Below are 17,545 nucleotides of genomic sequence, written 5' to 3' on the forward strand. Positions count from 1 at the left end.
AGCTTGCTTCACTGACTAGATTTACTAATGTCTAGAAAACTTGTAAATTTTCTGCAAGAATGGCTGTATTACTAAAAATGAAAATTACTATAGGTCTTCTACAATAACATAAGCTATTTTTTGGGTTTCCAATATATCATACTTAAATAGCAATAAATATTTCGTTATTTTATGTATGATTTTTATGCCATAGTTAAAGTTCAAAGCATTGAAAAATGATTGGTAATATTTTGTAGGTCCTCCGTCATTATGCATTATTACAGCCTGCAGTCGTCAGGTGCGCATTTTTTCTTGCTTAGATAGGTGGCTTATGCGCATTTCTTGTTCCCTCAGTTTAAGCGGTGTTATGTCATCTACTGTGCAGTTTGAGCGATCTAAAGTTGATGCCTCAACCTGCGTCTGAAAATAAATTATTAAATTCGCAACTTGTTTATCCAATTGCTATCCTATTTCCGTGAGACCTCTTCGCCCTAGATACCGCGGTATATGTTGTTCTCTTTACTTCACTGCGTGGACGATGTTTGTGTGCCTTTGTAAGAAGTGTTTGTACTTTCCGCTGAAGACTTTCTATATCCGCTTTTGACCACCTTATAATACCAAATAAATAGCTAAGCACGGAACAGGCGTATGTATTGAATGCCTTAAATTAAGTTTTACCATTAAGATGTGAGGTGACCTATTTAGCTGTCTCATTCTTCGTATAAACTCGAAAGTTTGTTCGGTTTTCATTTGTCTATGTTAAATTTTTTGAGCTTGCCTTACTCCGAGATATTTGTACAATCATTTTCACCCATGGCCTCGATGTTTTGGACATCTTGCATATCCAAACCTCTGAGATGAACATTTTCTCTGACTATATTTGGAACACAGCACTTGTCTAAAGTGCTTACAGAAATCATTTGAAAAAGTTTCTGCAGTTTCTAGTATCTGATCTAGGTGGTTTCGAGTAGAAACCATTAATTTCAAATCATCCATATATGTACAACAGATGATTAAGCTTCGCGACAACAGTATTGTTGTTTTTGATGCTAAAATCTGAGTCAGTGGAGTTAAGTAGCTGAGATAGAGGGTTCGTTGCTATTTGAAGATCCACTCCGTCATTACATGCTCACATACATAATATTATCATCGACTATATTGTTAATACATATATCTATAAACCATTCGTGTGGCACTGAATCATAGGTATTATTGTAGGCAATGAAGGTAAAAAGTTTTCTTTTATGAATGCCTAGTTATAAATGAGTGACTCGATCATAATTTGTTCTTTACAACCCATGGAACCCTTAGCACATCATTTCTGTTGATGCTCTATGATATTGTATAGAGCACAGTGTTGGTAGACACGCCGGGCTACACAGGATATGACCAATTTTTACAGAGTTGGAAGACAAGTAATTGGACGGTACTTGGTTGGATTTTGAGTATTATTTTGATGCTTTGATATTAGATATCTATCAGTGGAGAAGTTTTGAACAACTTACGTTTTGTAGACGAGAGAGTAATAATAACGGATAGCAATAATGATTTACAAAACGTAATGTAACGCTGTCATGAGTGCGGACTGAAGATGAATTTAAACAAAACTAAATGCATGATCCTAACTAAATCAGTACACGCAAACCTGACTAAATCAGTACACGCAAACATTCAATTGACTATTAATTGAAGATACTGTAATTGAGAGTGTGGATAACTACAAATACTTGGGATTAGAAACATGGATAACATCAAATGTAGAGCAAACCAAAGATATTAAGACATGTATTGAAATAGCACGTGCATAATTCATTACACTTAAAAAGTTTCTTTGTTGTCGGGATATAAGGTCTACCCCTAAGGATTCATACGTGGAAGTAACTAGAAGGGTAGGAAATAAACCGGAAATAATATTAACTATCAAAAGACGAAAAATTGAGTACTTGGGACATGTGATGAGAGGGCAAAAATACTCATTACTATAACTTATTATGCTAGGCAAAATCCGAGGAAAGCGAAATGTGGAAAGATGAAGCTGGCTTAAGAACTTGAGAGAATGGTTCGAATGCAATAGTGCAGGGCTACTTGGAGCGGCAGTCAACAGGGTCCGCATTGCCACGATGATTTCCAACCTTCGACAGAAGATGGAACTTAAAGAAGAGAAGATATTAGATAAGTAGTGGTTCCCAGAGTAACGAATGATGGTATTTCCTGTGGATTCGAAATAATATAATTAATTATGTTGACAAAAACTTATAAACACTCCAAAATTTCTTTAGCCAGAAGTTTTGAACTCCGTCTGGTCAATGATCTGTTTCTTTCAACCGTTTTCCCGAAGGTGCAATTATGTCACCAGTTCTTCCGTTCTTAGTATCCAGTTGTGTTCTGATCTTAGTACCCATAACATTAGCAATAATTGCTGTTGCTGTGCAGTAGATAAGCATATGCAAATTGTCCAGAATTAGCCATACGGCCCACACTCCCTCTAAGGGGAAAAATTCACTCATCCCAGATACCTAGGGTGTCAAAAGGATTGACCTCTGGTGGGACTCTTTCCGTGTTATCGAGCCCTAGGTGACTTGGTACGCCGGAGTCTCTCCCAAAAATTTTCTACCGCATCTGGACGTCGAGAGTAGCACAGCTTTCTGCATAATCTTGTAAAGATGTTCATTTAGACCCAGGTTTTTGATGTTTTCTATGAGGTTTTTCGGAATTACTCAAGTAGTTGAAAGGATAATAGGTATTGTCTGGGTACTTTCCATTCTCCATTGTCTCCTTATTTGTATTTCGAGATCTCTATACTTGGCGATCTTTTCGTTGGCCAAATTATCATTATAATTTTTATTATTCACTATTCACCGTTTTCACGTAACATTTTAATTCATTTTTTTTTATTTGGGTTTCACTCCCTTTTAGTTCGCATAACAAAATAACAGATTTTAGTTGGTTGATTACAATTTGTATTATTTTGACAAAAATATTAAAGAATAAAAGAATAATAATTATGAATTAAACAATAATTATAGAAGCACTACAACCTAATTTTATTAAAAACGCTACTACAAAACTCTGACACATTTTTTTGATTAATTTACAACATCCTGAATGAATTTTTTATGCCAACAGAAGCGATGACGTAAACTATAATAATTATTCTGGCTACCACTCATGTTCAGGCATCAAGCTCTTATGAATACTTACCCGTCTTTACAGCGGAGGCATTATACCCTGTTAAAATATTAAAGAACTTGCGTACCCATGCGTCTGAATGAAGAATTGTTAATACTCAGTGACCTACGAAACAAACATTCGTGTTGTGTCTGGTGACTTTGTGATGAATAGTGCCTTTTGAACAACGTGCAAGACATTAGAGTTTTGAGTTCGGTGGATTGTCAGTGTTTACCTCGAAAATATGCTGAAATTTTGTTCGCCACATGGGAAGCGAAGAGAATATTTGGTGAGTAAAGACATTTTTAAAAGTGCATTTAATTCATTAGCATAAGAAATTTTAACATTAGGTAAAAGAAAAATAATTTTTTTTTCAATTGTATTGAAATACTGTAAGCTTAATGCAATTTACTATTTTTACAGGGAATAAGCCACAATATTAGTTAGAAATTAAATTTATTTGACGTTTCGACTTCCACTTTGGAAATCATTTTCAAAATACATAATAAATTAAACAAATTTTTCTTTTGCTACTTATATTCGGGGTAGGTAAACCAAATGTAAGACCAATTACTTATCATGTGGGGATAGTGTCTTGAGGTTTGTTCACGGTTTTTTCCTCACGGTTAACTATTTGATTACCAACAGGAGAATTATATTGTCATCATTGCATATGGTTAAAGACAAATAGACTCTTTAAAGACAAATCACATGCTATGATTTTGCTGACGGGTATTCTTATAGTAGCGGAGGAAAGTATGCTAAATTTGCAGTTACTTGAGCGTTATAGGGCCCTATTTTGAAGAGTAGGTCCTAAAACCAAAAAAAAGTTAATTTAAGTTTTCCATAAAGTGGGGGACCTTCCATTTTTTAATTTAATTTTCCATTTCCAACAATCGTTTTTTCCGATTATAGGGCCATCTATCCATAATTCGAAAAAATGCCTCAAATAAAAGTTACTTATTTTTACACAAGGAATCCAAATCTGCAATAAAAAAATGAAATCTCCTATTTAAGATTTTAACGTAACCCCCACCCCACCTACGTGGGGGATCGTGTTTGGTGTCATTCGATAGATTTTTCAAACTTATTAATTACGTGTATTTTTCAGTTTTTCGATCTAATGTTCATTTCGCGAAATATCTCGGGGTTTGTATTTAAAATTTTAAATTTACCCCCCACCACTCTCCGTGGCGGATCGTGTTTGGTATCATTCGATAGATTTTTGAAAAAATAAGAACACGTAGTTTTTAGTTTTTCGATCTGACATTAATTTCGCGCTCGAATAACTGCAAAAATCCCCGCTTGGGCTCCCCTACCATTAAGTTTAACGCAACTCAAAAATATTGACAATATCATTTTAAAGTATTCTACTCTAAAATATATGATATATGTCGGAATTTTCAATATAAATGTCAAATGAGTCACATAATTAAATTATTAGAAAATTTTTTACCAAGTAACAAAAACAAAATTTGTTTAATTTACTAATGTATCGTATTTTGCGAATGATTTCCGAAGTGAAAATTGAAGCTACAAATAAACTTATGTTAAAGTTAAATTGTGGCTTAATCTCAATAAAAATAGTAAACATTATTAAACTTGTGCATATTACGGGTACTGGTAAAATAAACTGCTCGTCAAAAATTAGGGATATAGAAAATATACTCATTTCATAGTTGATTTTTTCTTGAACACATTAACGGATTCCGCTAATTTTTTTTATTATTTTAAAATTTTTTTTAGTATTTACACAGTTGTGCAAAGGTTTACTTAAACTTCTTTTTTGTACTTATACCGGGTGGAAGAAAAGAAATGTTTTTATTTTGTTAAGTTTGGGACACCCTGTAGGGAGGACGAGGTACAAATGTAAGTATACATCAGAATAGTATTGTAGTCTTATGTTTTAACATTTTGTTTTTCGAATGTCCCTCATATCTTCAGAAACAAAGAAAATAGACGGTTTTGTAGTTTAACATGTGTTTTAACGGAAACAAAAGTTTGAGACACATTTTAGGGGGGAAAAGAGACAAAGGTGGGTATGGAATATCCTTTGTGCCAAGTAAAAGTATTCCTATAACCTATAACCGGGATATTCTAATGCTGGGGCCACAGTAACGTCTAATGCCGTTAATTTACGCATTATTTGCCATCTTTATAAGGAAAACAATGCGTTAATTAACGACATTAGACGTTACTGTGGCCCCAGCATAATAACCCATCACTGGTGGCTAGTAGAATTTTTTTCATTTATCACTAGTTCAGTCGCCAGAGATTTGACCTCTAAAAACGAAAACAGGCTGAATTTTGCGGATAATGTTAATTATAGGACCCCAAAAAAATGCAAAGCCGTTTGCTACTCCTACCCCCGCGTTTTCCCCTAAAACCCCCCTGGTAGGGGGAAAACTAAAGGAGAACATCGATTTGCCAAAAACATGTTCGCCGTAGAAAAAAAAAATGTATTAAACAACAAATGTGCCTAGGACAATTTTGAAATAAACTTTTGTTAGCGTTTTTTGTGTAGAATGAAGCCAGAAACCACGCTTGAGACGACAGGTGATTTTGTATGTGTTAAGGCACGTATCCGTACTCCGTTGGTGTTCCGTGTAACTGTTCAAATGGATACGGCATGCGCTACCCTACATATAAACCGCCACCGATTGGATCGCCGAGGGTGAGCGCCGAGCGGGAGCACCAATCCACTATGTGGAGCAGCTACAGGGAGCACGGAGCACCATTCTAATGGATACGTAGCTTTACGCGCGAAATAAATTTTTTAAATAAAATTGTATCAACCCGACGGTAAAAATTCGAATGGATCGGAGTGTCCTGTCAACAAAAACTAAATTGCCTTTTAAAGGTGAAGAGTGCAGCGTACGTTGCAAATTTTTGCATTTTGCCGCAAATGCAGTCACATCACAAACGATCTCACGCCACGAGAAATGCTTCCACGAAGACGGCATTGGGTGAAATTTGGAACTAAAGTTGAGTAGTTTCGAAAAACGTTCTTATGCAATCGTAAACAAGCAGTTTTAAACGGTTTAGATCGTTTGTAATGTTAAAGTTTAAATTCATTTTTTAGGCATACCTATTTCAACTGCCTCATATTTGCTGAAAAAAAAATTTAAAATGAAATTTCGCCCTATTTGTTTTGTAAATGTAATTTTGACTGTAACAATGTAAATTTCACAGTGACCGGTCAATATAAGTGATAAATTTTATTGATCTCATAAGAATCGTAAAAAATGCAAAAATCGCACAACAGTTCTATAGAAACTGACTTCATTTACGACAAAATGCAAAAATTGCATACTCACTCTTCACCTTTAAAACATACTTATTTTTGTCAATAGGGCACTCTGGTCGAAAGATATCGAATTTTTACCGTCCAGTTGATACAAATGTTATTTAAAAATCTGATATTGTGCGCGTAACTGACAATCAAAATCGCCGGAGAACGGTTCATCCTATGGGTCATTCCACGAATATACGACTCTCTTGGATTACCGCGACAGCGAATATTTTGGTGTACAACATAGGAAGTACGAAAGTAAATGGCTCTAATAATTATTCCAATAAACAGCAATGTAATTTTCAATTTACTTTCATTCGTCTTATTTTACACAGCAAAATATTCGTTGTCGAGATAATCCAAGAGGGTCGTATATTCATGGAATAGGGATTACATAAAAAGTGCTAATAAACATTTATGTTTAAATTTATCTCAGCTACATTTTTTTTAACATTTTTATCTATAGCGCACAGATTATTGGTAAATCAATGTTTTCCGTTTTCCGGTTTTTTATTTTTTTAGAAGCGGCAAACCTTTTTGCGTATCAAAAATGAATAACCATTTTCAATTTCGTTACAAAACGAAAATTCAGCCGCACCATATTCTAGTCCAATCAGAGAGTGCAGCAAGCACCTCTACCGGTTTCGAAACTTATTAGTCTCTCATCAGGAGGCACATATGCTGCTCTCTCTGACCCAACCAGAACAAACCCCGGCGTGCAGCCACGGATTGCAACGAACGAAATGGCATAGATGCCCTACGGCAACTGCTAGCAAAAGACTCTAGTTTTCACTCTAGTGGCATATAAAACAACATAATGTTACTCTACATCCCACCAGACTGAAAACAATGGGAACCTTCTCTGGTTACACCTCCGAGGCTTCTACAATTTGCAAGCCATGCGGATGCTGAGACTAAGGAAGATGAGGAAATTTTACAATTTATAATTCACGTCCCATCTGCTCAGTACGAAGGGAACCATTCTCGTTGGACCTCTACTGCGCTGAGCAAATGGGACGTGAATTATAAATTGTAAAATTCCCTCATCTTCCTTAGTCTCAACATCCGTATGGCTTGCAAATTGTAGAAGCCTCGGAGGTGTAACCAGAGAAGGTTCCCGTTGTTTTCAGTCTGGTGGGATGTAGAGTAACAATATGTTGTGTTATATGCCATTAGAGTGAAAACTTAGTCTTTTTTTTTTCATATTTTTGATATTCTTAGCAAAAGTCAGCTATTCGTATCTATTAATTTTAGAGGTTCAGTAGCATTTTCGCCTCTGACCACTCGACTACACTAATATATTTGATTTTATGTATATTTTATTGAATCTTTAAAATCTTTTCACTTTTTATTGTCCCCACCATTAACTTGAAGTAGCTAGAAAGGGGGAAAACAATTTACAAATTTTATATTAGGTCATTACCATATCTTGCATCATAGCCCTTGGGTCATAAAAATTTATCAATCCCCTTTAGTCGCACTTCCTGCCTGGAGATATTGAACATGTCCTTTGTTTTTATAGGAAGGTTCTAATATCCTGCTTTACTATTAGTCTGGTATGGATCCCAGCTCCATAATTCTATTAACACTTTCAGCTCCGAGCCAATATCATGGCGCGTCCGCATTGGTACATTTTTCGTGCGTATTGAACTAATGGTTCGTCGCAAATTTTTACTAGTGAGGACGAGGTGCTCCGATCATTTGATCTTCGCTCGAAAACTATAACCGATGGAGCGTGCGCGTTGTATGCGTCGAAAATTCTTCCATCCGATTTATGCCACGAACACGACTATACTAGCACAATTTACTTCGAGCACGCAAATATTTGCGACGAACAGCTGGTACGCACGAAAAATTTAGCAATGCGGACACTCCATCAGATATTTGTCTCATCTGCCCATTTATACATACACAAAATTGTTGAAATATAAACATGGTAGCCGTGTCGGTAGCACCTGATTAATAACAGTGTGCACACGGGAGCCGTGTCGGCGGACTTGAAAGTCAACAATTCAACACTCCAACACTTTTTCCAGTCTCTCTGAAAGCTCTCTATACGTTCGCAGAGGAATCATGTCAATATGTTAATCAATGTCTAATTATTAATGTTCTGTAGATAGTCATTTTTGTTTTTTTGTCTAATAATTTCGATGTGATCAATCTTTTATTAAGATATAATATATACGACTCCCACTAAAAATACGTACAACATTAATCTTACTACAGAATACTCAAAAGAAAATCTAGAAGTGATAAGTAAAGAAATAATATTTTATTTATTTCTTCTTCTTCTTCTTCTTCTTCTTCTTCTTCTTCTTCTTCTTCTTCGAGCGACTAGAATTACTCCTGTTTGTCTGCATCTTATTCTGTTTCAGTTGTTGTTGACTGTACATTGTCTTTCCACCTTCTTCTTCTGCGCTTTGTCTTCTGCTATACGGCTTGTTGTTTTTACAGATGTTCGCTAATCTATCTGGTTTCATTCGGTTTACATGTTCGTTCCAGTTTTTCTTTCTTGTTTTTATACACCTGTTAATATTTTGAATTTTGCATCGTTCTCGTATACTTCTGTTGCTTTGTCTGTCTCTTAATGATATGCCCGCTATTGATCTTAATATGTACTTTCATTTCGATATTGTTGATTTGTTGTTTCGTCTTTCTTGTATCGGTCCTTGTCTCCGCTGCATATGTTAGGATAGGTCTTACTGTTGTCTTGTATACTTTTATTTTGCTTTCCTTGGTCAGATATTTGTTTCTCTATATGGTTTCTCGGAGGCAACCACTTACTCTTGCCGCTTTTGTTGCTTGTGTTGTGGTCTCTGTTCTTATATTCCTGTCACTAGTGATCTCTACTCCTAGGTAATTGAATTTCATTACTTGTTCTACAATTTTGCCGTCTATTTCTAACTTGCATCTACGCGGCTTTTTTCTTATCACTATATATTTAGTTTTTTCTACTGATATTCTCATATTAAGTTTATTTGCTGTGATATTGAAAGTGTGGAGCTGCCTTTGTAGGTCATCCTCGTTATCAGCAATTAGTACTGCATCATCGGTATAGCATAGCATCGTGATTTTATGCGCTCCCATGTGGTATTTCTAATTACCTTTTTAATACATTTGATTTTTTTTCTCGGTTTGTTTAATGTATATCGTTTAAGTATTGTTGTTTTTTCTGCTTTATGGATGATTAGTTTTTGTGTTTCATTGTTTTCACTCTTGTCGTCTCCCAAATCACGAAGATACTTCATTTCAAAAACATGTCTCTTTTAGAGTATTTCCATTGAATCCTTTTGCTTTAGTTTTTTTTAGCAGCCAATGTTTAGCGAACATTGGCAGTCATGATGTTTCGATTTCCAGTGCGAAAATCGAAGCATGGACGCTATGGAAGCGAAACATTGACACTAATAAAAAAACGAAGTAAATAAATTGCTGGTTTGGGAACGTAAACTCATTCGAGTAATAGTATGGCCCTTGCCGAGATAACGTGAAACAGACGTAACAGACACAAGAAAGAGTTAGATTCTCTCTTCGGTAAGGAAAATCTAGTGAGATTGTAGAGGCCAATAGACCAAGATGCACTCAAGAAAATTTAGTTCGTATTATTGATTAACAATGATTATTGAATGGTATTTCGTTGTAACAACAATTGAATTTTTTGTTTCAACGAACTTTTAGACATTGATCAATGTACTTGGTTATTGTCACACTGATTGAATAATAATTGTGAAAATAACTAAAGTACATTAATCAATAAAACTCAATTTATTCAGAAAATAAGTTAGTTTCGTATATTTAATAAATAATGGTTATTCTGGCAGCAAAGCACTTTCTTGATTTCGTAGATTCTAAGCAATTACCTTGGTTTATATGGACAACGTACAGATTTCATTAAAACAATGTACAAATGTTGTTAATTTAGAGTAAATCTTATTATTCCATAGATGTAAACTGATTGTTGCGACAACGAATGCATTAATCAATCTACTACTGCCTTTAATAACCACAATCAATGTGTTCATGGTAACAATAAACGAAGTTGTTGAAACAATAAATGTTTTGCTTGACCATTTGAAATGTAACGGCTTTTCCTTATCGTTCTCTGTTAAACAATGCTGTTACCTCTGCATGCTCTGCCGAAGTGCCGAATAATTTCATTTCGTTTCCAAGTGTAGTCCGTACTGGAAGGAAGTTTTCGTCTGTCTATTATCGTATTCATTTTTTTTTCGAATCCTGAGAAAACTAATTAGTATTTTTGAAAAATTTAAACGCAGAATAAAATATTACAGTATTATCGAGGGTCTGAATTCCCGTAGAACTTCTATAATGATTATTTTATTAAGTCACAGGGCACACAGGGCTGAAAAAGAGAAAATTTATATGATTTTTAATTTTAAATATAAATTATAATTATAAATTTTATAATTTCAGTTTATTCTAAGAGACTTTCAGCCCTCGGTAATAATGTAATCTTTTATTCTGCGTTTAAATTTTTCAAAAATATTTATTAGTTTTCTCAGGATTCCAAAAAAATTAATGCGATCGAAATTTTGCACCTGCGCTTTCCAAAATGATTAAAGTATTACCTATACATTTTTGGAATTACTATTTCAAACGCTTTTAAATGAGCTGTCACATGATGTACTTTCTCATTAAAGAAAACAAAGTTGTGGCTCTCACCTGAAGAGGGATCGCGTAAAGTTCGAAACATTGATGTTATAATATACTTTGATTATTTTTAAAATCGACCTGTCCGAGCGTTTTGCTTATGTGATAAAAATAAATAAGTTAATAAGAGGGCCACACTTTTTCCAGCACGCTGTATAAGTGAAATCATATGAGAAATCACACAGTGTAAAGTCCATTAGGTTTAGGACAAAAAAGGGGGATTTGCAAAATTATTATTAATCAAATAATATCATACATTGAGCTAATGCATTCAGTAATTATCAATATAAAATACGTTCATAATAGGAATGAACGAAATTGATTGTAGGGATGAATAGAATTGCTTGTAATAATAACCGTATTTATTGTGGGAATGAACGGAATTAATTGTAAGAATAAACTGAAATAATTGTAGAAATAAACAAAATACGTTATTAGAAATAACACTGTTATTGACACAACGAATAGTCTTCGTCGGTCAATTAACGACGTTGTTGTTTCAATGAATAGTGTTCGTTGGCTCAGTGAACAGTGTTCGTAATATTAATAAATGGATGTTCATCAATTCAATAAACGTAATACATTGGATCAACTAACGAAAATAAGTAATGAATTGATGAACATCGCTTTGTTGTTCCAATAAAACCAAGAATTGGACAAATTTTAAGTATTGCTTTTGTTGTCTGAATTAAAATTTTTATTAATATTACGTACCTTTTTCGTTGAGTGTGAGCAGAACATATGATACGCAGTAATTACAATATCCTTATAAACAATATGTTTTGAGAAAGAAAAGATGGGACAAGCTCTATAGGACGGTATAAAAAACGGTGATAAGGTGAAGTCAGAGAGGAATTGGAGAAAATGGAAGTGAAACAATGAGAAATACTGGCACAGGACCGCCAAACATGGAAGGTAATTGTAAACGTGGTACAAACTCACGAAGAGTTGTAACGCCATTGGTGATAATAGTGACTTGTGTTGGCATTGCTTTTAGGCGTTGTTATAGTCACTATAAAATAACAACAAAAATTACAGTGTGAATAGCATTACTGAAATAGTTTAATTCCGTAACTATTTTTCAGTTGACTTCTTTCTTTAATTTTATTTCGATATTTCCATATATAATAGTTATGGTGTCTTTCTAACCAGAAAAGAGGCATTTGAACAATCATAATAAAAATTGTAAAATGTAATACATATTTTATACACTACTCCAAGAAATTAACGCACCACTTTAAAAATAGGTCATTTTTGATGTCTCGAATTTCTTGAACCTGTCGTCCGATTTAAATGATTTTTTATTATGTTATAGCCTTATTCTTTAACAATATCGCTGTAATAATATTGTTGTCCGACAGGTATTAAGGGTAATTCTACATGAATAAGTAATGACAGTTTGCTTTATAAATTTATGTCCGCAAATGGTTCGTTTCCGAGATACGGGATGCTGAAATTTTTCCTGCAAACTGAGGATTTATTTGTTGCTCTCAAACCGGTTGTGATATGCAAATGAAATTTGGTGGGTTTTAAGAGGTAATTATTGCACATTTTTTACATACAATTAAGAATTTTATATTCACCATTGGCGTGCATACGGGTAATATGACCCATATACGCGCCAATGGAGACTAAAAATTATTAACTATACCTCAAGCAATGCGCAATAACTACCTCTTAAAATCTACCAAATTTCAATTGCATATCGCAACCGGTTTTAGAGCAATAAATCTTCAGTTTGTAAGAAAAATTTCAACATCCCGTATCTCGGAAACGAAGCATTTGCAGACATATGTTTATAAAGCAAACTCTATTATTTTTTCATGAAGAAATACCCCTTAAAGTTTGACGCACTTATTTCGAAACACCCTTTATTGATGAAGCACATGGCTAGTTGTTAAAATACCTAACGTTTTTATTATCCAACATAAACGAATGAATAAAAAAACAAAATATTAAGAGAACCTGAGGCTATAGTTTGGTTTTAATTGCAGTATTTTATAAATGCTAGAATATTCCACATGGTGTGGTGAACTTTGAGAAAAAATACAGTTTGATTGTTACACCCAGTATACAGTGACAATTTACCTGTCTAGCAACAATTTTATTACAGCGATAATGTTAAAGAATAAGGCTATACCATTTTAAAAAATCACTTAAATCAGACAACAGGTTTAGGAAATACGAGACATCAAAAATGACCCTATTTAAAGATGGTGCGTTAACTTCTTGGAGTAGTTTATGTATGTCATTTTATATTTTTCACAATATAGGATAGCTTCCAATTTAGATTAATAATAAACCGGTATAACCAATAGTTCACATTTCCAATCAAATCGGAACTGTATTTTACTGTATTAAATGTAAACTGTTTGCATGTTACAAATTTGTTTATTGGTTTTGGATAATAAATGATGGGGTTCATTTATTAACCATAACCAATCAAAAAATATAATTTAAATTCGCAATCGCCAAACATTGTAGCATCAATTAATTTCACAATCAATAAATCGGTGGCTTTGAATGCTACTTAAACCAGTAAAGCGAAGATAACTGAAGTTTATTATGCAATATTCTGAAATAATCCCATATATCATATCATCTAAGATTTATTTACGTTCTTTGATGTTTTAATTGTAGAAGATAATGATACTCTTCATTTTCTCTCTGTCTTTCTCTATAAGCAATTCTGGTTGTTTAGTGGTGGATGAATATCTGTATGGAAGGTGTCACTCTAACATTTGTGCAGTCTACTCTGGCTTCCTCCATTCTATTTATAATTCGTTTATCGATGAGTCAGGATAGTTACTCCCTGTTGTGTTCTTTTGTCTTTGTCTAGTCCGGTATAAAAAAAATCATTCTTCCAATTTCTGATCCATTTCTTTTCTTCTTGGTTTCGGAAGAAATGACTGAAATGACTGAAGTGACGAGATATACCAGATTAAAATATAATCAGCCACAGATCAATAATGGTAGACAGGTTACCATTTAACCATTTAACCATTATTACCAATATAGAAGAAGGCTTAATTTACACAGGCAACAAGTACGGAGGAAATAAAAATGGAAATTTATGGGACAAAAATAAGATAATCGTCTCTGATAAAAAATAAACTAATGAAATGAATATAAAATATACAACTCAAAAATTTATTAACGACGGGAAGATAAAAGGATATAACAAATAGAGTAAAAAAATTTAACGAATTGTACCACGCGCTAACTTCAATTTTACGGAAAAGGAAACAACTGAACCAAGAGCTAAAAATGCTACACAATAATCATACCGACGTTACTCTCTGAAAAACATTCGACATTCGGGGATGAACCGAGTTGAACACACAGATACTTTTAAGAAAAGCAGAAGATAGAGACGAATTTGCAATGGTTATAGCCAACCTTTATTAGTGGAGTCGGAACGAGAAGAAAAAGACGTTACTCTATGAAAATGAGAACTTGGCACTTAAAAAGCATAATATTAACCATTGGAGATTCTTAATATTAACCAATGGAGATCATTTTATATATCTCTGGCTAAATCGGTGATGAAAAAAGTGGACGTTTTCGAGATGCAGATTTACAGAAGAATCCTGAGAATATTTTACGTAAACAGAGTCACAAATGAAGAAGTCTTGCGAAGACTTTCAAAAGAAACAGAACTGAGTAATGAAATCAAGATACGAAAACTGCAATACCTTGGCCAAGTGAGGAGAGGGACGCAATACCAGCTTCTGCAAAATATTATGCAGGGAGATTTTAAGAAAGCGTACCGCTGAAAAGCGACAAATGTCATGGCTGCGCAATCTCACAGTGTGGTGAAATTACGCGTCTAACCAGCTTTTTAGAGCAGCTGTAAACAGAATACACATAGCCATGATGATCGCCAACCTTCGAAAGGAGACGGCACCTTAAGAAGAACAAAACAAGAAATCAAGAAATGAGATAATTAGGGTAATGTAATGGCCAATTAGAAACATCAATCTTCTTTTTCTTCAGGTTCCTTCCCCTATCGGAGGTTGGAAATCATCATCGCTATTTTAATTTTATTGGCCGCACTTCTGAATAATTCTAATGAGCTGCAACCGAACCACTCTCTCAAATTTCTTAGCCAGGATATTTTGCGTCGTCCTGGGTTTCTCTTTCCTTGCATAATTAACCTAAGTAGTACGTACTTCTCGCCCCTCATTATATGACCCAGATATTGAATCTTTCAGATACACGTGAACATCAATCTACACGTAAATAATAAGATGATAGAACGAGTTCAAAATTATAACTATTTAGGGACAAACATTAGTGAAACAAACGATTATACCAAAGAAATTCGAATTAGAATAGAAACGGCTAGAAGTACATTCCCTAATATGAAACAAATATTATGTAGTAGAGACCTCAGCCTAAACCTTAGAAAGCGAGTACTAAAATGTTATGTATTTTCTGTTCTTTTATATGGTGTGGGACTCTCAATAAACAATGCCTCAATAGATTGGAATCATTTGAGATGTGGACGTATCGAAGAATGCTGAGAGTCTCCTGGACAGACAGAATAACCAATGAGAAAGTACTAAGGAGAATACAGAACAGCAGGGAGATACTGGATTCCATCAAAATAAGAAAACTTCGATACTTGGGTCATATAACACGTGGTGACAGATATGAACTCCTAAAATTAATTATGCAGGGAAAGAGTTAAGGAAGGCGCAGCATAGGTAGGAGAAAAATGTCCTGGCTGAGAAATCTCAGAGAATGGTCTGGATGCAGCTCAACTGAACTCTTTCGAGCTGTAGTGTCAAAAGTGAGAATAGCAATGATGATTGCCAACCTTCGTCGCGGAGATGGCACGTTAAGAAGAAGAAGAATGGCCAATTAGGAGGTTGAATAGAATAGTAAAAACAGTTTAACTAGTACAAATACTTGATGATAATGTGACCCAGTATAATTACAAGAAAAATACATGAACAAAGAATGAAGTAACCAGGAAAGAAGTTAAAGTACGAAACAAAAAATGCAAAATAATAAAAAACGAATGCACAAAATAGAATAATATTGAAGAAATAGATAATAGTAATATAACTAACCCAAATAACCAACAGAAAGGATAAAAGAAAGGGGAGAAATAAAGAAAGCTATTTTGTATATTTATGTATTTTGTTTTTCGTATTCTTCTATAGCTGCCTCTGGATTTTGGAGTATTTGATGTTTTATACTTCATGTAGGCCTCTCGTTTCTCTTAATTAATCGTTCATTAATTGCCGAGACAGAAGACGATCTTCAAAGATTAACACACATCTTTAATATAACAGCCAAGAAATACAATATGATATCGGCAGAAAAAAACCAAATGTATGACAAAATCTAAATACCCACTACGATGTAAAATTCAAATTGATGGGAAAATAATAAAGCAGGAAGCAAGGTTTATGGTCCGTTCTTTAACGGTAAAATATTGCAAAACCTCTAAATTTTAAAGAACCGCTTGGATTGACATGAAATTTGTCATACACAAATACACATAGCTAACAAGTCAAAGAAAAAAAGTGATATTGTGCCGATATGTGCTTTTGCCCTGGGGGTGGTTTTCACCCCCTCTTGGTGGTGAAAAAATATTCGTCCAAAGAAAGTCAGGAAATGGATAAACTGGCTAATTTTAAGTAACTTTTCTTCTATAGAGTTTTTTCACTAAGTCAATACTTTTCGAGTTATTTGACAGTGAATATGTTCATTTTTTCAACAAAATAACCCCGCTTTTAGACGGTTTTTCGTAAATAACTCTTCTTCTTCTTTCTCATAATCCTTAGTGCCCTTCAGGGCGTCGGATGTCGGGTTCCGCCTTTTATCCACTTCTTCCAATTGCTTCTATTGGTGGCCAGGTTCTTCATATCCCTCATACTGATGTGTCTCCTTTCACCTATATCTTGGATCTGGTCCATCCATGTCTTCCTCGGCCTTCCCTTTTTTCTTTTGTTTCCCATTTTGGCTTCATGTACCTTCTTTGTAAGTCTATTTTGCTCCATTCGTTGTATGTGTCCAAACCAGCTTAATTGTTTGTTTTCGATCTTCCTAATTATCGGTTCTTGTTCCAACTCTCTTCTTATATCTTCATTTCTGAATCTGTCAAACTTCGTAACTCCGGCTATTTTTCTCATGTATTTCATCTCCGTCGCGTTTATCATTGATTCATGTTTCTTTTGGACAATCCATGTTTCCGCCCCATATGTCATTATCGGATTTACTATGCTGTTATATACTCTGAGTTTAGTTTTGTTGCTTATTTCTGACTTTCCAAAAATTGTATTATTTAAAGAGTAATACACGCTAGTTGCCTTCTTCAGTTTATTACTTATTGCCAAGTCCGTTTTCCCATCATCTGTTATTATATTTCCCAGATATTCAAAAGTAGATACATGTTCTATTACTTTTTCCCTTACTATTATATTAGTA

General features: G+C 34.3%; 1 protein-coding gene across 9 annotated transcripts in view; it reads left to right on the forward strand.

Moving 5' to 3' along the window:
* Window positions 1-17,545, forward strand: part of LOC114328625 (uncharacterized) — an 895,031-nt gene that overhangs the window by 335,240 nt on the left and 542,246 nt on the right. Inside the window, exon 1 of one of the 9 annotated variants that reach the window (XM_028277522.2) lies at window positions 3,163-3,436. The exons of the other annotated variants lie outside the window; for them this stretch is intronic. Coding sequence (XP_028133323.2) covers window positions 3,392-3,436 — 45 coding nt within the window. The 5' untranslated portion in view covers window positions 3,163-3,391. Of the gene's footprint in view, window positions 1-3,162; window positions 3,437-17,545 lie in introns of those variants that run through there. 9 annotated transcript variants of the gene reach the window in all.

The sequence above is a fragment of the Diabrotica virgifera genome, chromosome 7, assembly GCF_917563875.1.
Source record: "Diabrotica virgifera virgifera chromosome 7, PGI_DIABVI_V3a".
Taxonomy (NCBI): Eukaryota; Metazoa; Arthropoda; class Insecta; order Coleoptera; family Chrysomelidae; genus Diabrotica; species Diabrotica virgifera.